The 22,250-nt window shown below is 32.3% G+C and overlaps 3 protein-coding genes across 4 annotated transcripts; all 3 read right to left on the bottom strand.

Annotated features, from left to right (window-relative positions):
- Positions 1-277: 277 nt before the first annotated feature.
- On the bottom strand, positions 278-4,275 carry LOC126667838 (protein WVD2-like 5). 2 transcript variants are annotated; one of them, XM_050360928.2, is made up of 9 exons: positions 3,987-4,275; positions 3,265-3,477; positions 2,958-3,179; positions 2,819-2,859; positions 2,539-2,616; positions 2,359-2,458; positions 2,188-2,259; positions 1,487-1,597; positions 278-1,072 (listed from the first exon to the last, which is right to left on the bottom strand). In XM_050360928.2, the coding sequence occupies exons 2-9, from the start codon at positions 3,469-3,471 to the stop codon at positions 698-700; spliced, it is 1,206 nt and encodes a 401-aa protein (XP_050216885.1). In that variant the 5' UTR covers positions 3,472-3,477; positions 3,987-4,275; the 3' UTR covers positions 278-697. The 2 variants fall into 2 exon arrangements, with proteins under 2 accessions (XP_050216885.1, XP_050216886.1); XM_050360929.2 differs by having other exon boundaries at positions 2,539-2,607; positions 3,987-4,274.
- A 5,609-nt stretch (positions 4,276-9,884) lies between these two features.
- Positions 9,885-13,477, bottom strand: LOC126666904 (putative L-ascorbate peroxidase 6). The gene is made up of 10 exons (XM_050359810.2): positions 13,237-13,477; positions 13,036-13,153; positions 12,489-12,610; positions 11,715-11,785; positions 11,525-11,567; positions 11,335-11,431; positions 11,116-11,199; positions 10,843-10,964; positions 10,617-10,683; positions 9,885-10,286 (listed from the first exon to the last, which is right to left on the bottom strand). Exons 1-10 carry the CDS (start codon positions 13,424-13,426, stop codon positions 10,184-10,186), a joined length of 1,017 nt encoding a protein of 338 aa, XP_050215767.1. The 5' UTR covers positions 13,427-13,477; the 3' UTR covers positions 9,885-10,183.
- A 379-nt stretch (positions 13,478-13,856) lies between these two features.
- LOC126670054 (G-type lectin S-receptor-like serine/threonine-protein kinase SD2-5) lies at positions 13,857-17,089 on the bottom strand. The gene has a single exon (XM_050363708.1). It carries the CDS (start codon positions 16,455-16,457, stop codon positions 14,004-14,006), a length of 2,454 nt encoding a protein of 817 aa, XP_050219665.1. The 5' UTR covers positions 16,458-17,089; the 3' UTR covers positions 13,857-14,003.
- Between the last annotated feature and the right edge of the window lie 5,161 nt (positions 17,090-22,250).

Here is a 22,250-nt window from a genome sequence, read left to right as displayed (position 1 = left end):
TATAGAATAAATGGTCACCACGTCCCTCAATTTATGTCATGACCAATTCACTCATGCTTGACCATTATTGCGGTCCCTAAACACATTTATTTTTGTACAATTTTGGGTTTCTTGATTGAAAACTAGAGTATCATTACTAATCGAGTAAAATGGCTAAATATGAGTTCATAGACATTTGACCATGACTCGCAAGTTTAGGGACCTCAATGACCCTTTTCCTGGCTATATAAGAAAACAAAAGTTGCAGTAAAAGAACAAAATGTAAAACAAAACATGATAACATCAAACAAGCCTTCATCAAAATATTGAGATGTTTGATAAAATGATCCAAATAAACATCACTTGTGATTTCAAGCTATCTAGCAGTAGACATAAGCAAAATTTCAAACAAATATTTTCAATCAGCAAGCAGAGATGAAGGGTGTTTAGCAACATAAATAAATAAAGAAAACTATTGGCAGATTGGTAAGCATACAGTGCTTCAAGCAGAACGAAGAATCCTAATGAGTGATCGCCAGCAGCAACCTTGAAAGCAGGCACACACCATCAATTTTGCTACCAGACTATTGACAAACACAACCGTCACAATTCATACCGCAATATCCTTTGTTGCGAGATGATTCAAATCTTGACCTCTTATTAAAGGACATGAATTCTACACTTCTGTAAGAGCATCGGATTTCTAATGCTGCTCTGCTTAATGCTCGGGCTGCAATTGCTCTCCAACCACTAGCTCCCCATCTGTTGGAGCCAAATCCTGCTCTTGCACAGGAAAAGAACCTTCGTTGATTTGATCACAAGAGGTTGCATTTTCCTCATTTGTACCTACAGATGATACAGTTTTTTCATCCGTAACCGCACTGGATAAACTTGTCTTCTGAGAAGGCAGTTTAGGGAGGGACTTCCGCTGAGGCTTCTTTGATTGGATAGGGGAGGGTCCTTTCACAGGGTTGTTCTGAGATAATTTCTGATCCAAACTTAACCTAGCCAATCGACCACTCTGCCCATCATTTTCTTCAGAATCCAACTTCTTTCGACCTAACTTGGGAGATTTAGGTCTTGTTATAGGAATCTGCATCGTGCAAATAAACATACTAAGTTGGTAACAAAATACTTTGCATGAAAATATAGCTCGTGATGCAAGAAAAGCACAAATACCATGAACACATAGCATGCACATCCTCAAACAGTTCACATTAATTATCTTAAGCTACTAACCTACTACTAACACTATTAACAAAATTTGACCGACAGTAGCAAAGTAAGAAGATGCAAGAAGTAATATGCTTTTGCCAAATAGCATACGCCATACAGTTACTTAACTATAAAGCAGAACCGCATAAACATGAGACTCTACATAAATCATAAACACGGATACCCAATTCCTGCATACTTGCATGAGCTATAATACTTCGGGTCTTTGAAAAAATAAATAACACTAGCATTACAAACAACCATGCTCTAGCAATCAGAAAAACAAACTTGCCTTCTTTAGTTCAGTCTTAGGTGGCACCGGCTCTTGATAGAAGCTGGGCATGGGTGTTGCTTTAAATGCCAACTTCTTCCTAAGCATCTTGATCTCAGCTTCTTGAGTTTCCTATAAGATTGAAATTTTGAAGGGCGTCTTAATGGAAAATTAGAGAGGATAGGCTCTACAAACTATTCGAGCTAAAACTGATAACTGTTCTATACAATTAGAGAACTGTTTATGAGAATATTAGACAAAAATTTAGACATTTCTAGTCAAAAAAAAAAAAACACCTACTTGACTTGTCTTACCATGTTATCAGGAATGGCTCACCTCAAGTTCAAATTCCCTCCATTTCCCTCAAGTACACTTAGATGAATGACACCTAAATTTTTTTATCTAATATAATATATTTTTTATCATGTTATCTATTGATAAGACAAAAAATGACAAACTAATTAATCCTTTTTTTGTTTAGAGTAAAAAAAGGAATCAATTTGAATTAAAACAAGAGTTCAAGTCCTTCTATCCCCATTATTTTTCCAAGTTCATTACAATTTACTCACAAAAAGTAAAATCCCTTTCCTTTTTTTGTTTGTCCACAAGTTTTTTTTTCTACATAGAAAAAAATGGAATTGAATTATACATATAATAAAAATTATAGGAATAACATTAACATGTATACTAAAAGACAATGCAATTATATAAGAATAGGATACCTTGGACTTTGCTTGCATGTTATTCTTTTCTGCCTCCTTTGCTTGAATCTTTTCCTCAAGTTTAGAGTAATACTGTTCAACATCAAAGTAAAAAAATTATGTTGACCTTGAAAGTCCTTACAGAAGACTCCTACTCCTACCAACTCAAAAACGTTCAAGTTCAAATCCAACCTCTTTCCTTTTCTCAGCCCTTTCGTCACACTTAAAGCTAAAACCATAATTTGGAAGGACACCTGCCTTCCGAGGTTTTGCGTCCTCTGAAGTTGGACTTCTAAATAATAATTAAAGAAGAGTTGGAAGAGATCGAATTAATAATGATAAAATATAAATGAAGACTACATAAAAGGATACAAAATAGTTTGTGTTTCCTCCTCCACTTTAGCCGGTTCTTTCTTCAGAGATCTCAATTTTGTTGTGTCCCTGTGTCCACTAACAACAGTTAACAAAGACAAAAAACATGGACAGAGGAGCAAAATCACAAAAAAATGTGCATATGCAAATTAACAACTACTTCAAAATAATCAGATTCTCGTTATCAAGTTTGGCAATGCGCACTTTCATATCTCTCTATCCCCCTCCTCTAGAAATTAATAGAGAAAAGGTAGAAGTAGAACTACAAACAATTACATACTTGAGGCCTTCAGAAGATGTCACATCAGACTTTGCAGAATGCTGTTAGGAGCAAACAACATCGGATATAAAGATAAGTAACATTGCACAATAATGATTTTAACAAAATACAGTAAGTTCTTAATAATGTGAACAATTACCTTTGATGCCTGTTCATTGAATGATTTGATTTTCAAAGGTTGTTTTGACTGTAAATTTGAATGAATTGAACCATTTGCCCCAGCAACTTTTATATCCTTGCTTTTCTTCAACAAATTGGCCGAGGCATTTTGGGGTTTTGATGACTTTTCACTTTTGCTCTTTCCAGGACCCTTCAGTGATTTGGAATGCTCTGAATGACCCTCGTTTTTTGTATCCCCTTCCTACAAAACATAGTTGAAAGTATTCTTATCATACACAGCTTAATCTCTTCAACAAACAAACAGCATCAAAGGATGCACTACCTACCTGAGATCCTGTCAATCCATTTGATCCTTCACTGACCTCCTCAGCGTACGAGTTCGCCTTATCTTCTTCCAACTTCGAAGCATTTTCTAAATTTCCATTTGAAACAACACCAATCTTCTCCGGAGATGCAAGACTTTGCTCATGAATACCATTTCGATGGGACGTCTCAAGCCCATCAACCAGCATAACATTACTTTCGAAATCCATCACACACTAAACACAAAATAAATACATAACACTCCTATTAGAAAAACATTAAACTAACAAAATCAAACTACTAGAACTCCACCTAATGATATTATTATAAAGATTGCTTCTTTAGTTCAAAGTTTTTAATACACAACTGCCAGCTACCTACTGCTACTACTAGATTATAGACTGTACCAATTAGGGTAATAAAAAGTTGAGAACTTTATACATAAACACATGTCCATGAAAAGAAAAAACAAAACCCTACTCCAAAACTCTTATATTTCACAACTTTCTAATGCTAACATATTTCAAAAACACAGCAGAACACATTCAACCAAGAAATAAGGGCAAATCTGTAATTTCAACACTGATCTGCTCATGAACATATAAACACACAAAGAGAAAAAAACTTGAACAAAACCTTACATTACAGTAAAAATAAAACCCAAAAAAGATAAAGGCTTTTTTCTTTTGGTTACTCTATTTTCTCAGCAGCCAAACAAAACCTTACATTATCTTTATCTCTTTACCTTGGAAAGCGTGCGAAAATCAAAATTTCATCAGAGAAAGGATCTGCAAGAGAAAGAAAGCTGAGTCGTGTTCCGGCGAGCTCAAAGGATCCGAACCCGAGAGAGAGGATCCGAATAATTAACCGTAAATAGTTAGAGTGTGAGTGTGGAATGCAAATGGGTAGTAAGATTTGGATTTAGAAATCAGAAGCGGACGATTTGAAATCCATGGTCACACTCGGTATTTTAGAGAGAGAAAGAAGAGAGAGAGAGAGTGAGAGAGTGGGGTTTATTACAGGACTGGATAAAAATCTTATTTAAGAATAATGCGGTTATTTCTTATTTTTACAGTTTTTTACTTTTTTTTGTTTATGTAGTAAATGGTAATCGTGGGAACGGTTAAGTAACGCCGTGACGGAGTGCTGTAAGCCTGTAACTCTGTAACTGCCTGTCTCTGTAACTAATTTATTCTTATTTTTTTTTGTTTTTATTTTGTCTTACCAAATTGTCAATCCATGCATGGCTCACGTTCTCGCATTTCAAATTAATTCTTTCAAAATTTGTCCAAAATTATTATAATATTCAATTTTAAAAAAAATTAGCAATTTTTTAGCCAATAATTATAATGATTTATAAAAAGAGTTGTTTAATTTTTTCTATATATAATTAAAGAAAAAAACGTTTGCAGGAGTAATTGAACATACGGCTTTAGCATCGGGGATGGGTCCAGGAGGTCGCGGAGGGTCGACCCTCCTCGCCGGAGAAAATTAAGGACTACTACTACTAGTAAAGCTATATTATAATAAAATACAAAAATAGGGATGGCCTACAAGTGTTAGTTGCGTTTTCTGAAACTGCACTTAAATTGTCGTTATTTACCGGTATTTGATTATCCGAACGCGAAAAATTTGGACCACCTGAGAGTTATAGTGCTGGTTGCACCCATAGCTTAGCATAATGTTTAACTTATTAATCCAAGCCATTGTGATTTATCGCATATTCATTTGAGTTTCTTCCATAATTTAATAATAACAAATTATAAAAAATACTTTATATAAATTTACTATGAGCAAAATCATATTATTTAAAATTTTGAATTTATGAAATGCAGTCCACGTTAGAAAATAATCAAAAATATGTACCCTTATCCATGTCATTGGAACCGAAACCAATTTAAGATTGTCATATGGGTCGAGTCAATTTTTGCATGTTTGATGACCCAAAGAAGAGGGTAAAAAAATAGTGAAACTCTTTTATAGAATGAGACCAAACTTAAATTGGATACAAAATTGTACATGAAACTTAATTACACAGCCAAAATTGCCACTTGGACAAGAATAATCAATAGAATAAATAAATTATTTATTCATATTTTTTCTTTTTTCATTTTGCCATACAAATATGGAGTTAAGAATTAAATGCAGATTAGGGAATTGCATGACGAAATTAAAAGCAAAAATGGTAATGTGATCGCACACCGACCACTTTGCCAATGCTGTCTGGGTTGGCGGTGTGCTTCAACAGACCACCGTGTTTTGCGGTTCACTACAGCCTCTTAGTTACCCATTTCTTTTGTTGGTAGCACCTTTGATTTCCAAGAATTTGTCTTGTGTAATTCAGATCCGATCCGCGTCGCGCATCTGGCATGTTGGATGAGTTTGCTAGCAGGAATTTTTTGCATTCACAATACTCAAATCAGAGACTTTGTTTAAGCGATAACAAACCGTTTACCACTTGTACTAACCCTTATTTCCCATTTTTAAAATTAGTTAGCCGTTTTTTACACCCTTTAAAGCTATGCCTGAACTGAATTTCAACTCGATTCATTTAAATTTTATAATATTTAAATTCGGCTCACATACACCGTTCAGAATTTGGAATGTGCTTTTGAGTGGTTGTGGTTTGTTGTGGGTAGCTCCCAATTCTGTAAATGATTTTATTTTCATTTGGAAAGGGTTTAGTCGAAGTCGTTATAATGATCTTTGGATAGCAATTTGCCTTTACTCTTGTTGGGAAATTTGAAAAGCGCGGAATCGAAGGATCTTCAAGAAAGAAAACACGGATATTGTTTACTTGGTCAATTCTAGCATCTCTAAAGCGGTGGATTTCTATAAGAGTGTTCATAGTCAATTCCCATACTCGGATAATGATGTAATCTGTAGTCTAGACTCTTTATTCTTTCATTAAGTTGTCTAGATAGTGCTTGACTTCCGTTTTAAATTTTTTGCTTGCCACGCCTTGTGGCTTTTAATAAAATCCTTGATTTATCAAAAAAAAAAATGTTAAACGAGCTGAACAGAAATTCATGACGGCCCAAAGTCGAATTCATTTATTTAAATAATAAACAAGTCGAGATCGAGCTTTTAAAAGTTAAACGAGTTGAGTTTAAACTAGTTCATTATTTGCTTATGTGACAGTCATATTATTGGTACATTAAATCTCAACGTTTTAAAATTTTGCAAATAAAATCCCAACGTTTTGCATTTTTGCAACTTGTAGTTTAAAAAAGATGACAAAATGGCTGGAATTATAACTGGGATTACAATTTGTAAAATTGAAAAGATTAGGATTTGTTTCGTAAAATTTTAAACGTTAGGTTTAAATCGTTAAAAAGGTGAAACGTTGAGATTTGTTTCGCCAATACCCCATTAGTAATTTATTAGACAATTTATTAGCTAATAATCGAATTCAAAAAATAAACCAAGTTGAGTTCATAATTGTGTTTATATACGAGCCCGAGTTCTTAATCAAGTTCATATGCAAATCAACTCGCAGAATTATAATTAAGTTATCTGCCGAACTCATAATCGACATCATATGAGCAAGATAACGAACTAATATACGAGTTGTTTATGAACATAAACGAGTTGAATATCAAATTTAACTCATTTAAATAATTCATTTACATAATGAACGATTTCATGTCGAAACTCTGATGGAACCTAGCACCGAATCACTCGAGCGGCTCAGTTTGTTTACGGTCACATCAAAAGCATTGCATTTACAAAGTTGGAAAAATAATTAAGCACGGTAAATTTTTACCTAGGGTAGATCCATAAAAAAAATGCATAAAAATATATTTACTTAATTTAATTCATATTTTTTTTTTAAATCTGGCCTCAATAAGAATTATGCATACTGACAATGCATATACAGATATACTATCATTTACATTACTAAATTGGTTGATCTTAATTTAAACATGAAACAAATTTGAAGATATCCTTCCAAAATGAGGAGGCAAAAACAATTACAAAGCATCCATCCTAATCTACACAAAATTGTGATTAGGCAGAAAGTTACTGTCTAAGTTGTAAATTAGTTGGCTAAACCAATCACAATAAACAAACAAATTCTTAGCTTTCAGTGCACTCTCCTCTAGAGGTTGAGCATAAAAATTATAGTCTTTTAAAAAAATTAGATATTAACAATATCAATTTATAAAATTATTGAATAAACCCATGCTCTTGTCATTTTTTTTTTCACAATTACAATCCATTAAAACAAAATCAAAGTACAATCAAGAAAGTCATATGATAAACTTTAACAATATAATCTTTCCACTCTACTTTTATCAAATATTTAATAAACAACAAAGGAATCAAGCAAAATTAATCGAAAATGAGAAGACTCAAGCCGTGGATCTCGCTAAGGTTGCCAACTTCGGCCACAAACGATGAACAAAGTCCCGTTGTGTGCGAGGGTCTTGATTATGAAACACTTCCGATTACACCTTCAAACCGCTAGATCCGTTGAAGTTTAGTATTTTTGATCATCTTGTCAATGAAATTCTACGAAATTAGATAGATAAACTTTCAAGATCTTAGATCTACAAGAAATTGACTATAAAACCCGAACAATCGCTATAGATTCTTAATAGATCTAAGAAGACAAGCATAAAAAAACACAAAAACATAAAATTTCAATCAAAGAACGATAAGATCCATCTCGGAAAAACTACCTAGCGAAGAACTTTTATTGAAATAAAAAGTAGATCTAGAAATTATGTAGTATTTATGGGCGGAGAGGAGGTGAGTTTCGATCGAAACCGAATAATCACCTCCTCCCACCCTTTAAAGGATGAAGATGAGAAGAAGGTTTTTTTAGAGAGAAGGAAGAGCAAAAGTTTTAGAGAGGCTCTTGTCATTGCTACATAGATTAGTTAGTTAAACACTCCAAAATTTTAAGAAATTGACTACTCAATTCCTTAATTTATTGTAATAAAAGATTAACTTGTCAACCTAAGACATCATATTTGTGCTTACCAGTTCCTGATTTCACCCATCTCATTCATATTTTTTTCAATTTACCATTAATTGAGGTCAAATTAGTATGCTGCTGATCCAGTTTATCTCCAAGACATTCTCTAAGCATTTGCACGTGTAGGGTGGGGGTCATTGCTTCCATCAAATTGGTTCCCAACACGTGGCTTGTTTCATCATCAAATAACCGTTAAATCGATAATAGTTCATTTTACTCCCTTAAATTGGTACAATATATCAAAAATATTCAAATTGTTGGTTTTGAACAAATAATCCCACAGTTTAGAAAAGTTGGATCATTTTACCCTAAACTTTTCAAACAATGGATATTCTGAAAATGTTTTGGTAGTCTTTTTGTTAAATTTGGAGTAAAATGATCTTGTTTTGCAAAGTTTTGAGTTTGGTTGTTCAAAACCACCAACTTATACATTTTAATATTTTATGCCATAAACTTGCACCCAATAGTCAATTAACATCAAAATTATTATTTAATCGATTAGCTCCTTGATTCTACCTTGACCAATTTTTGAAAACAATTGTAGGGGATAATTGACCTAAGATTTAGTTAATTTATCATAATTTGGGATAACTAAAAAAATTAACAGATTCATGGAACTATTTGATAAAAAAAAGTTAATTTAGTATCAACGCTCATAACATGCAAATTTAGGGGACGAAATAATAATTAAATCTTTGTTATACTATAGAAGATAATATTTCCATGCATTATGCTCGACTGAATCACAAAAGACATACATATTTATAGTATTTCAAAAATAAATAGACGAGTTAACAGACGTAAGGTAATTATGAAGGATCAGAATGAGATACAAATGAAAAAGACAGCAAAAGATTTTATGTAATTTCTCAAACAATTATCTATTAATTACAATTAAATCTTTTGCCAACTATTGAAGCAATAGAGAATTAAGAAACCAATATGTATCTTTCAGATAAGTTAATGGGCATGGCCCATTATATTCTTTTCTGTATTAACTTATGATTAAACAAAATATATTTTTAATCTAAATTATAAAAATACAAAAAAATAATGAATCTAATAAATAAGACTCTACAAATTAAATTTGATTATGATAAAAGACAATAAAGGAATCTGATAGCTTTTTCTTTCTATATGTATACTTAATTGTATTTTTGTGGATGTACATCCAAATAGCATTTTCTAATGTTCCTCAATATAAGGCAGAGGAGCCTTTAATCATATTTTTTTAAGTAAAGGGATTTATTCTATAAAAAAAAAAGTAAAGGGGTTTAAATTTAAAAGGTGCATTTTAATGTTCATTGTCTGCAATTTTTAGTTTTTTTAAAAAGTATTTACTTTCATAGAAAATTCCCAAAAATGAAGTGAAATATGTGGCTCTATGTTATTTCTCTCTTAACTTTGTTTTGTTTTCCAAGAGGAGATGAGTCAATGGGTTAATAATTATGTAATTTAATTGAAATTCTGAGTTTGAAAAAGATAAGGGTGTGAATAATTTATGATATTGAATAACCAGTTATAGTTGATTCAGTGGTTCGTACAAGTAAAATGCATACTTTGATTTCATAATTATGGGAAAATATATTAAATTATTGAATTACTTAATATTACATAACATATATGCTTTTATTTTAGTTAAAGAAATAATAGGAGATATTAAGCATGAAATATATAGATAAGAGACTTATAATTAGTGTTTGTGAACATCATAGAATGGGATTTGAACTTGAGCTTTTAGCCTTGACCCGCAAGAAAATAAAATTCTCACATGTTTCTTACAGGGAACCCTCCGATCCCGTTCTCGATCCAATGTACAGACAAGGTATGTTCGTCGTACCTTTCATGACTCGTTCAAGAATAAAGAGCTGTGGAACCGGTCCAACCGGCAACTACGGCTGTATTCATTATTATACGACATAATCTTAAAAAAAGGATTTTTTTTTTTTTTTAAAGTATCACAAGCTTTTCCACCTTGCACCAGAATTCACAAGTTTGATATATGCAGTTTTGAAATCTTCAAAAAACGAATTCTGATCATCCGCATACTTTTTGATCCATCTGCATCAAACATAAGTTATCTCTGAGTTGATCAATAACAAAAAATTAGAATATCATTTATGTTACAATTTCACGGAGACAAGAGTTTCTTTTTAGTTTCAGTACATGAAGTCTGATGCATATGTGGAGTGTGCAAAAATCAAACCTAACTGAATAACCAACCGAACTTACAAATTCAGTTCGGTTCGGTTTGAGAACATAAAAAATGTTTTTTCGGTTTGGTTAAGTTTCAGTCAGTTATTTTAGTACAAACTGAACTGAATGCACACTCCTACATATGCTGGATTGAAAAACTGGTATGAGTCGCGAGGTATTTGGAGTATAACCAACCTTAAACATTCATCATCCTCAACAAGTGCACGATCTGAAGGAAGTCCGATCATGCTCGACATTCCACCTACATTTGAAAATCAAAAGCAATAGATTAAACTCAGGCCAATAACTCGACCTCAGGATGATATTCAGATGCAAAAGTACGTAATAATTCGATATATCAAGGGGGAACCATCTGATACAGCTGCGTAATAGAAAAAATGTTTTTGTAATACTTTTTTACCTGAAGACATCCATGGCTTATCCAGAAGAATTTTATAGTAAGAATTGTCAAAAATAGTTGGATTTCCAAAGCCTTTGCCCCCTATTGTATGAGCTCCAGATAATGCAACAAGTTCTTGTGTTCTGTCAAAGAAGATTAGTTTTCTTCAGAAAAAATCACTATCCGAAACTAAATCATGGTAAACATACAAAAATTATTTTTCTTGCAATCATCATTTGACCAAAATTGAAATAAAAACAACACAAGATGTCGATGAAAATTCTGTACACTCACGATAATCCTTTTCTTTGAAAAGATTGTTTCAAACCAGCAGCAGCTAGAGTCTCCTCGGGAAGTTTGCCTTCAGCATCAGGCTCCCTGGGAGAAGGCATTTGATTTAGTAACCGGGAACGGGAATTTTTACGCAGGTTCTGAATTTATATTTTCTGTCACTTGGTATCAAATATTATTCCATGCAAAACTGTAAAGAAAGAAAGGAGCAATCCTTCTTACTGTGAATCTAGTCTACCCAATAAAATCGGAATTGTTGGACCTCCACAAATTGAAACAGCTTCAGCTCCAGCCACAACGATCATGTCTGCCCAGGATACTAATAAAGGAAAAATCCAATCGTGCATAAGAAAGAACCGCACTATTTAGCCTATAAAAAAAGCCTTTCACATAGCATCATATTAATAATCACCTTTTTGTACTGCATCCACTTCCCTCTTTGCTTTCTCAAGAATCTAAACAACAATGCACCCACTTTGGAGTTAGCTAGAAGGAGATTGCATAACCAGTCTGGATTTATGTCCAAGAAAACAAGTTCTTTTTAGCAGTTTACATGTTTGTGATAATTAGGAATGAAAGCACGAGAAGTTGACAAGACAAACCTTCAAGGATTTCTTTAAACCTGTATTTTCGGGTCTATCGAGTTCAAAAATAATAGAACCATTCATACCCCCTGCAGTATTAAACGTTCCAAAGTTCAGAGCATGTAGAACATAATTCACTACTGACACGGAATTCTTTAAAGAAAATAGCAGATTAGTAAGAGAGCAGATTGTGGTAAAAACAAATGTCTAATGCACTTGAAAATTGAGCTCAACAACTTCAGCAAAATACTTTGGATTATCCAGCAACATTCACTTACCAAACCCAACTAAAATTTAAAGTAGAGATCATTTTTGCCACGCCATGGCACCGTTAAATCAAATGCAAATGAAATTAACCATCACAAGCTAACTAGTTGCTTCTATAGCATTACTAGTAGTAGTGAATTAACTTGGCGGTCTACTAAAAGTGCTATAGCATCGTAAAAGTAGCTTTGGCTATATCTATTGACCAAGAATTCATCTTAACTGCAACTTTTGTTCGTAACCTAAAGCTGACTTTTTGTATTGCACGTAAACTTATGCGTCTTACGTTTTGATGTCTCATTTTTAGAAATGCTTCTGAAACACCGAAAGTTTATATTTACAACTTATTCTTATAAAAAAATATCACCTTGGCATTTTACATTTCGATGTTTTCCGTGTTAGAGTTTTTATTTCCATGTAACATGGCATTTAAGAAAACATTAAATCGAACCATAAGATGAAACTCCTTGATAATTTAAAATCATGTAATGATGTAAACTAGATAACTTTAAAAGCAAACATAAATACCTGAACTCTCAACCATGTCAAAGGTTCCCGCGTCATGAAAAACAAGACGAAGAACACCAGCCGCCTTGCCTTTGGACATCACCTTCCTCACCTCTTCCCTCATGAGGGCATATAAGGTATCCCTGGCATTTTTAAGCAACATTTGAATGTCTAAATTTGAGGATCACTTTGGCAATAAATTTATATAAGATAAATCTTCTTCTAATCTTCAACATTACTGAATTGTATTCAGATGCCATTTTCAGTTGAACTAATTCTTGGTGACGAGGACTCACTCACCCGAGCCGAAGCCCAGGATCACTCTCAAATCCTGGGAATTGGACCGCCCGCAAGCCCACATACCTGGCGATTCCGGGCTATAATGGCCAGCAATCCAGTACCAACCACTCCATTAGAAAGGGTGTAGCCAGGGTTTGATCCCGCTACCATGGTGCCCAAATGCTAAGGCTTATACCACTAAACCAAACCCGTCCGGGCTTCGGTTGAACTAATTATTTACGAATAACAGTTAAACACAATTGAAAATCTTAGTACTTTGTTCACTTACTCAGCTGCTGCCTTGGCACTAAAACCCTCTATGGATTCATGAAAATGAAGTAGAAACGGTAACGTGGATAGTGAGATAAGGATTCTCCTTCTACGAGAAACAGAGTCGCGATTTTTGACTGTAGACACAGAAATAAAAAACGAATTAGCATAATTGTTTTTACTATTTCTGGGTATAATTATAAAAATTGTTATTAATTACTTGGGAAAATGCAAGCTTGGAGAGGTTTGGCTCGAAATCTGACCGTTGAGAGACATGGGTGTCCTGATTTAGCGGGAAATTTGAATTGAAGGTGGGAAAAAGATGAGGAAGTGGAACAGAGAAGAGAGGATTTTGGGTCGAGGATATTCAAAGATGCCATCTTTACCGGATGGTTTACAAATTCTAACATTTTATTAAGTTGGAGAGATGATGACTGGCTGCGGTTGACTGTAGGAAACACTTTTAAAATCATTTTTTAAGTCAAAATTTATATTGAATATCATAAAGGGATGTAGGGAAAAAGATCCAACTGATTCAATCAAAAAATTATTATTTCATTTTAATTTTTAAAATTATTAACCCAAAATTAACTAAACTAATGAAGTTTTAATCTCAAAATTTACGATGGTATTCGATACTAATATTATAGCAGAGTACTAACAAGGTAGATAACTTTACTAATTTCTTACTAAATAATTATTCCATAGGGCGGTTATGCCACGTTAATTTTAGAACAAGTATTTGTAATATTGAAATATTTATTTATTGTTATTTTTTTTACCATTAGATTCTTAGCATTATAAATTATAATGTCTCGTTAGTTAGTTGCACAGATGATGTGACATAACCGTTGTATTGAATAATAATTCTTACTATAGTTATACAGAATATCTCACCATTAATTAATATACAGAATTACTATAAGTAGGTGTATACATTAGTAGTAGCTTAACTCAAAAATCTAATCTGAACAGACTGAACAAATGCTATCTGGGGCCAGAAAGCTGCACAGAAGACAGATATGCCAGACTATTACAGTCCGAAGTTCCTGAAGAAGTTCCTTCTTCACTTGTCGCTTTCAAGAAGCTCGAAAAAAGGCGATACCCTAACGGTGAAGAAGTTGGTGGCTGAGAAACAACACAGAGACCTTCGAGCATTTGTACAACTTTCGACATTGTTGGTCTCAAATACATATCTTCCTGTATGCACCACAATGCAACTTTAATAGAATTTGAGACTCGCTTATCAGTGTCATCCAAGTTCAGTTCAGAATCAAGAATGTCTCTCAGTTTGCCTTCTTCCATCATCTTAAACGCGTATGACGGGAAATACGATGTCTCGGAAGATTCGGTTGCTACAAAGTTTTTCCGTCCGCTTATGATCTCAAGCAACAACATTCCATAGCTGTAAACATCGCTTTTCTCGGATATGGCGTAATTCGTGATCCATTCTGGTGCAAGGTACCCTCTTGTGCCTCTCATGGTTGTGAAAACATGGCTTTGTTCTCGAGTCATTAACTTAGCCAATCCAAAATCAGAGACTTTAGCGATGAAATTATCGTCGAGGAGTACGTTTTCGGGTTTTATGTCGCAGTGGATAATCTTTACATCACAGTCTTCATGCAGGTAAGCTAGTCCTTTAGCTGTTCCTAATGCAATATTGAATCTTGTTTCCCACTCCAACAGCGGCTCTTCTTTGTTTCTCTTGAATATCCATTTATCCAGCGATCCATTCGCCATGAACTCGTAAGCAAGCATCCGGTGAGTACCTTCAGCACAGAATCCTTTTAGTCTAACCAAATGGTGATGGTGTATGCTGCCGATGATGCTGACCTCAGCTCGGAATTCTTTCTTCCCCTGCCCTATGCCTTCTAACTTCTTGACTGCCAATCGGGTTTTGTCTGGAAGAACCCCTTGATAAACTGAACCGAACCCTCCTTGACCTAGCTTCACCGAGAAGTTATTTGTTGCTGTTTGAAGATCCCTGTAGCTATATCGAAGTGGCATACCAGATAAACTCTCCAAAAAATTATCGTCTTCCGACGAGTCATGGGGAGATTCTGGATATCTTTTCTTATAACTATGATATCGAAACGCCACATAAAGTAAACCACAAATGACTAGTACCGTAGCAATGATTATTATAACAACATACGGAAAACCCTTTTTGCTGCTTTCACTGGCTCCATTGCTCGAGCCACTGCCTCCTCCATGGCTCGAGACTTTGATGTACGTAACAAAACTCGAGCTTGGGCCGGAGTTTTTTAAACTTCCTACTCGGTCAAACAGGAAACAATTTCCAGTACTGTTCTGGAAAAACAGAGCAACACACGAACAATTCTTGCTGCAGGACAATTTGCAGCCTTCGAAATCAGTTTTCGAAGAGGGCGGAACAAACCCTAACGCAAAATAATCAAGGCCATTCCCTCCACTCACTAGCTCCGTAGAACTCTGTGAGCTATCACATGAAGAGACAATACCTGTTTTGCAATTTGGGCCAAGAGACGAAGGGCATTGGCATACATTGTTATCAGAACAAACATAATATGCATCACAAGATTCCGGCCTACTACAAACATCACTTGGTATTTTTTCTGGTGCAGCATTGCCTCCATTATCGAGATTGTTGAAAGAAATAAAGCCATCATTTCCTATAACCGCAATCCAAGTAGCATTCCTAGATTTATTATCCGCACCAGCAAAGATAAACTGCCATAACAAGACGTTGTTTCTGTCATAAAATCTCCATGAATTCCCATTCAAAGACGCTAGATTTACCGTCCCGCCATCTTCATTAATCGTCTTGCGATTATCATTCTTCACAGACCAATAAGGCTGTGGAGTTTTATAACCAGCAGAAAGAATCATATCACCAGACCTAATCTCAAGAACATAGGTCAAATTATTCGGACTAGGATCACTAACAAGTTTCATTCCCTCACGAAACTCCTGGTTCGACAAAAGAGTATCCGTCGGATGGCTAAAACTCTGCCATAGTACACTATTCTCATCCCCAAGCATAACAAGGTTTCCTGAATCCTGCAATTCTATTGCAGAAACCTTTTTACCACTCGTAATAGGCGACCAGATCGGCTTTCCTCCCTTCTGTAACGACACGGTACCATCATCACCGAATAAGAACTTATCAGAATTCGAAACAGGGGAGTTTCTATTGGCAGACCATACAGGATTTAGGGTTTTCAGATGAATGATACATAGCATGTACAATGTGACATCTTGAGTAGCTTGGAAGCCAAATGCAAAATTTGAATTATTAGATATAAGAAACAAACCGTTCTTATCAATCCAATTCATTTGAGACCCTCCATACGGAGGGTAAATCTTGCCAAAACTTTGGATGCTAGCCGTACAATCATCGCATATAAAGAGAAAAACCAAGCAAATTGAACCTATAAAACAAGTGAAACTAGAAGAACCCATAATTGCACTACAAAACTCAAAACTCAAAACTTTTTCTTTAGATTTCAAGAAATTTTACATACTAAAATGAGCCCAAATCTTTAAAACTTCAGAATTCAGATAATTTTGAGAATTCAGACAAACCTTTAAGCCAATCATATATGTTTGTTGATGGACTTCAAACTCATTAATGAACAGAACTTCTGCACACAAAATAAAGTCTCAAAACTACTGGCAAACACCCAATTCAACTACACTTCATTTGACCATTAAGTTACAGAGAAAAACAAGATACAGAGGAGATGAATTCTGCTGTACAAATTAAATGAGAAAGAGACAAGTAAAGGGTAGTATTGGAAATACAAAAAGAAGTGAAATTGCAGACATGGGTCTCTGTTTTTGTTGAGGAGAAAGATCTGAGGTGGGTGTTTTTTGAAAAAAAAAATCTTTTTCTGGGTAGCTCAGCAACTATCAAAAAATTTGATTTTTTTAATGTTGCAAAATTGTACTAATGGATTGACACATTCATCAAAAATGGTTTGTTTCTGACTCGAGATACGCAAGTGTAAAAAGGGTTTAATGGTCTTTTTGTAAAGGTGACATGATCCCTTTGACTCAGGGCAGAAAATAAAACAGACAATGGCTCTGTTTTTTTATCAACAAGAAGATGTGAAAGGGAGACCATTAATCATAACAATGCTTATTTAGATGTATAATTACTATTTGTGTTTTTTTTTTATTTGGCTAAAAGGTCCATAATTATTTAATTTTGCTATACAATTAACTCTCAAATTTGAAAATTACTTCATAGTTACAATCAGCAATATGTCCAAAATTTTGGAAGTATTTTTGATAGTGATGTTTTTCAAAGGAAAAAAAACAATTGTATTTGAAGAAAAAGACATTATAACTTACTTTGTGTGATTTTTTTTTGAAAAATAAAAAATATAGATACCATTTTCATACCATTTCAAAAATGTTGTATTATATATATATATTTTTTAAAAAATAATTTATTTCATAATTTTAATTAATAATATCTCATAAATTGTGTATAAAACTGAGGCGTAAAAATAGTAAATTAAAGGTATAATTTGAGAGGGTAAAATTTATAATATGAGTTGATGTTGAATAAAACTAAATAAAATATTTTAAAAAGTAATTATAATAGACATAAAGTAAAAAAAATGAATTAGTGATATCGAGAAGTGTGGTTGATGATTTATTTTGAGATTGATAACTGTCTGACACGACAAATTTGATAATTAACTTTCAATTACGAATTGATAAATTATATGCTCTATAATTTTAGCTCAAGCATTTGGCATGATTAATTTTTTCCATAACTTTTTTATTAAAATTAGGGTTAATGAAAAAAAAAAGTCAAACGTTTGTCGAAGTTCTCATATTGTCCAAATTTTTAAAATGTTTTGATAATATCCGAAAATGTATTATATCATTTAAAAAATATCTCACTCCGATAAAAGATTATACTGATGTAGATGTGTCTCTAACGTGGACAATTAGTATTTGCCATGTATGAAGATATTTTTAAGGTTTGAATACAATGAAGATTTTCGCTAAACATTTAATTTTTTTTTGTTCATTATGTGCATTTTATACTTAATATTTTCATAAATGGTAAATAGGTGTTAGTCCAAATCAGTGATATATCAGTATCAACATATTCCTTTTTGTGTTGGGATTTTTTTATGTAATATAATATTAGTTATTATCAAGAAGTTTTAAAAATTTGAACAAAATCTAAATTTTTGATAAATTTTTGGCCTTTATGTCATTAGGCCTTAAAAATCAAAACGCTTTAACACTCACCCTTTTAAAATACTACTATAAATTACGTTACTGTGAGTCTGTGACACACAACATGTTGATATAACTAACAAGTTTGTCAAATGTCATTATTGCATCACATAGTGTAGGGTGGTGCACAAAAAAAATCCATATACTTATATGATGTAATCAATTTAATGTATTAAAAACCCATCAAGATAAGAAGAATTAAATAATTAGTGAGAGTTGAAAATTTGACATGATGACACCAATGGTTTTATATCATTTAAAGGGTGTGCAAGTGATTTGATTGTCATTTTTGTATTCATCTCCTACTGTTTTTTATTTATTTTTTTTATCATTTAGTGAGGGGATTATTTTGGACATTTGTATAAATATTTTTATATATTTAACTGTGCGCTTATTTAGTGGTTAAGTGAAATGGTTCTCTCCCTTTTTCTTTCATTATCTATTTTAAAAAAAATGAAATTCTGATAAATACAGTGATTTTTGATTAAAATTAATCTTATTTTCTATTAGTTTTTTTGAATAATCGAGAGAAGGGAAGCGTTTGTATAAAAAATTAAACTCACAGTCTAATAGAATTTTGATTAGCGCTTAGAATATCTGAACTACGACTCATCTGTTATTTCTTCTTAGTTATACGTAAATAATACGTTGGACAAAAACATATTAAGAATAGTTTATAACTTTTCAATAATATTGTTGTATGAGTTTTTGAACTTTTTTTTATGAGACTATGGTGTCTCCTTAGGAGTATATTTAATTGGGAAAAATTAAAAAATATTGAAAAAGGGGAAAATAATCCCAAAAATATGGATGTCCCTCATTAATTGGGGTTAATACTTAATCAGTTTTTTAAATTTCTTTTAACACGTATTTTTTTAAACCTTTCTCACCCAACACTTGTTTTTGAAAAACACAAATTCTCAAACTCAACAAACTCTTCTCAGATCAATTAAATTTTAATTCAGATTTTCCAAATCAATATGGAAAAATCATTGAGTAATCTTCTTTTTCTTTTTTAATTTTGTAATTTAAAAAAAGTGATTTCAAATTTTTCAGATCTAAATAAAGACTTGTAATCGATTTCAACTGAAATTGATTTCATAGCAAAGAAGCTAAAATTGATTTCAGCTTTGTTATATATTCTAATTGATTATGCCGGTGCTCTGTTGCTGAACCGATCAGCAACTTGTTGCGTCGAGGAGTCCCTGTAATTGAAGTTTTTTTGTGTTCTATGCAGTTTCGTCACCATTTCTTTGATTGAGGATTAGTAAATTGGCTCCATTTAAACAAGAAGGCTCACTTTTGGCTTTTCTTAAACAATCTTGCATAATCAACCACCGTGAAAATTCATTTATTTGCAAAATGCTGAAAACTAGTAGTATAATGACGATGCTAGTGGTTAAATTAGTTACCTTTTGTAACTTTTCATTATAGTTCTTTTGATAATTTTTTTTATACTTTAACATAATTTTCTGGACTTTTAAGATATAGAACTAAAACATTATTCACAGGATATTAATAAGGTGGAATTGGTTTTTCTTATTCCATATTATGAGCAATTATGTTCATAAGTTATGTTTAAATTATATAGCACGATAATAAAAAACGCAAATTTTTATTCGATGTCATGAGCAATTATGTTCATAAGTTATGTTTAAGCTATGTAGCACGGTAATGAAAAACGCAAATTCATAGTATATTTTTTGTATATTTTAAATCCACCATCATATAATTTTAATATATTATCTCTTTTGTAAACGTTACCGTAATTTAAAGATCAAAATGATAAATTATATCCAAATTAATTAATTTTAATATTATATCAAGAACATTGTTCGTATGATTCTCAAATTGCTATATGTATCGATTATTAAAAAAACTCATATTTGGTCATTATGCCATTAATAATATAGGTGTAGGGAAGGACTGAAAAATGAGTTATAGTTGCGATTTAATTTAATGCAAAGTTGTACACATGTGGACTAAATTAATTTTTGACACAGTTAATAATATTAATATTATATTGCTCCGAAGCTTCTTTGGTTCCTTGCAACCAAACCCAGCTCATTCCTCATAAGTCATGCCCATCCCAATTCCCAACAGGGTCTTTTATGTCATTTGATCAGTAGGTCCCAATTCATATCTTCAATATTCATTTTCACCAATGGACTCTCAAACTTTTCTTTTCCTAAAAAAATAAATGTAATTTATACTCCCTCCGTCCCACTTTAGAAGTCCCATTTGACTTTACACACAGATTAAGAAAATATTAATTATTTTTGTCTTTTCATGTTTTTTCATGGTTTGCCCCTATTAATAATAGTGGAATTTTCCATAGAGTTCTTTTAAGATAACTAAAATAAGGGTAAAATAGGGTATTCAATGCAAAAATATTCTAAAAATAGTAATTGGACTTTTTAAATGGGACATCCCAAAATAGAATATGAGACTTCTTAAACGGGACGGAGGGAGTATTTACGATTTCATTAACTTAAATAGTTTAGATACAATTTAATTAGCATTTACATTTTTAGTATGATTACATCTTCAATTCATAAATTTATATTATAAAAATTGAACCTTATTTTAAAATAACAAATTTGAAAGGAATAAAAATGAATAATAAGCATGTACTAATTTGGAATTTTTAGAAGGTAGTGACACAATGAATCGGGGTATTTTGGGGTCAATAACAATTAATACTAGCAAATTCTGCTCAACGAAAATACATCTGCAAGGAAATTTGAAAATTGAGTAATACATCCTCTGTTAAAAAACGATAGTTCACTTTTTTCTCACACAATATAAAAAAATACAATTAATAATCTAATTTTTTTTAACTTTATCTTTATTTTTTTATTATATGATTATTAAATGTTATGACTAATTTAATTTTTAAACTAATAGCATTAAATATTAAATTTCAATTAAAGGTAATATAAAAAAATCAACACTCTAAAGTGTAAAGATGTAATTTACTAGGAACATGGACAACTATTTGGAAAAAAGGAAAGAAGGGGGAAAGTGGATTAGTATTTTAACACAAATGAAATATTTTGTTAATAGAAGCAGAACTATAATAGAGTGACAATAGCTCCTTCTATTTTAGAGGAAGGTTTCGAGTTCGAACTCTTCACATATTTTAATTCTCATATCTTCAACCATTTATTATATTATCTAAAAACTAATAGTAACAATTATTAAAAGAACTCCACATCATAAAAATTATACAAATATAAAGTTTTTAGGCGTAATTTTAGAGTATTTGTTGTGAGGTTAATTAAATTCATAAATTGTTTGTTATAGATAAGTTTATTCGTTCAAATTGGGATTTACTCCCTCACACGCTCGTAAGTTCAGCAATTTGGTATTTAATTGTTATTATAAGACCAATAATTCGGTATTCATTGTTAGGTTCTTAATTAATTCTTATTCATAAAGTAGTACTGAAAATATTTTTATTTGCATTTTCGGTTCTTAATCCTGTCTAGAGTTGTGATTAAATTAATAAATGGAGATATCAGAAGCTGAAATGCAGTGCACACAACACAAAAAAGTTTTAGTATAGAAAACCTAAGCTTCATGCATTGATCTTCGTTCTTGTTCTTGGATCACTATAAATATTCTTTTATGTTGCGCATTAATTATTCCACCACAACTAATTTTATAATTTAATTTTATACAGTACTACTGATAATTAATTAGTTTCTGCCAACCAAAAATAATTACTCGTAAAATAGCCTACACTACAGCATTTTATGGGTTGGTCACATGGGTTGCTCATTTCATGCATCTTCTTAATTATTTCTCTCCTACTTTTTTTCTTTTTTATATTCAATTCATACAGCTTCTCTGAGAACGTACACATCCACTAGAGTGTTAAATGTTTTCCAATTATTGTGTAAGAAAAATCACAATATAACAACAATTCAATATAGACCATTATTTTTAAATTAAACATTTCTAGGGCATACTAGTTTTTTATTTTATTTT

Source organism: Mercurialis annua, linkage group LG2, assembly GCF_937616625.2.
Source record: "Mercurialis annua linkage group LG2, ddMerAnnu1.2, whole genome shotgun sequence".
NCBI lineage: Eukaryota > Viridiplantae > Streptophyta > Magnoliopsida > Malpighiales > Euphorbiaceae > Mercurialis > Mercurialis annua.
The sequence above is the reverse complement of the archived record's forward strand: the minus strand, read 5'-3'. Positions and strand labels throughout refer to the sequence as shown.

Coding starts and splice junctions, on each gene's coding strand:
- LOC126667838 (XM_050360928.2), bottom strand. CDS start 3,471: ATGGATTTCGAAAGTAATGTTATGCTGGTTGATGGGCTTGAGACGTCC. Junction 2,459..2,538: donor GAGGAAACACAAACTATTTT/GTATCCTTTTAT, acceptor ATTATTATTTAG/AAGTCCAACTTCAGAGGACG. Junction 2,260..2,358: donor GGGCTGAGAAAAGGAAAGAG/GTTGGATTTGAA, acceptor GATGTTGAACAG/TATTACTCTAAACTTGAGGA.
- LOC126666904 (XM_050359810.2), bottom strand. CDS start 13,426: ATGTTAGAATTTGTAAACCATCCGGTAAAGATGGCATCTTTGAATATC. Junction 12,611..13,035: donor AGTGCCAAGGCAGCAGCTGA/GTAAGTGAACAA, acceptor TAAAAATGCCAG/GGATACCTTATATGCCCTCA. Junction 11,568..11,714: donor GTTTAAAGAAATCCTTGAAG/GTTTGTCTTGTC, acceptor ATTGTTGTTTAG/ATTCTTGAGAAAGCAAAGAG.
- LOC126670054 (XM_050363708.1), bottom strand. CDS start 16,457: ATGGGTTCTTCTAGTTTCACTTGTTTTATAGGTTCAATTTGCTTGGTT.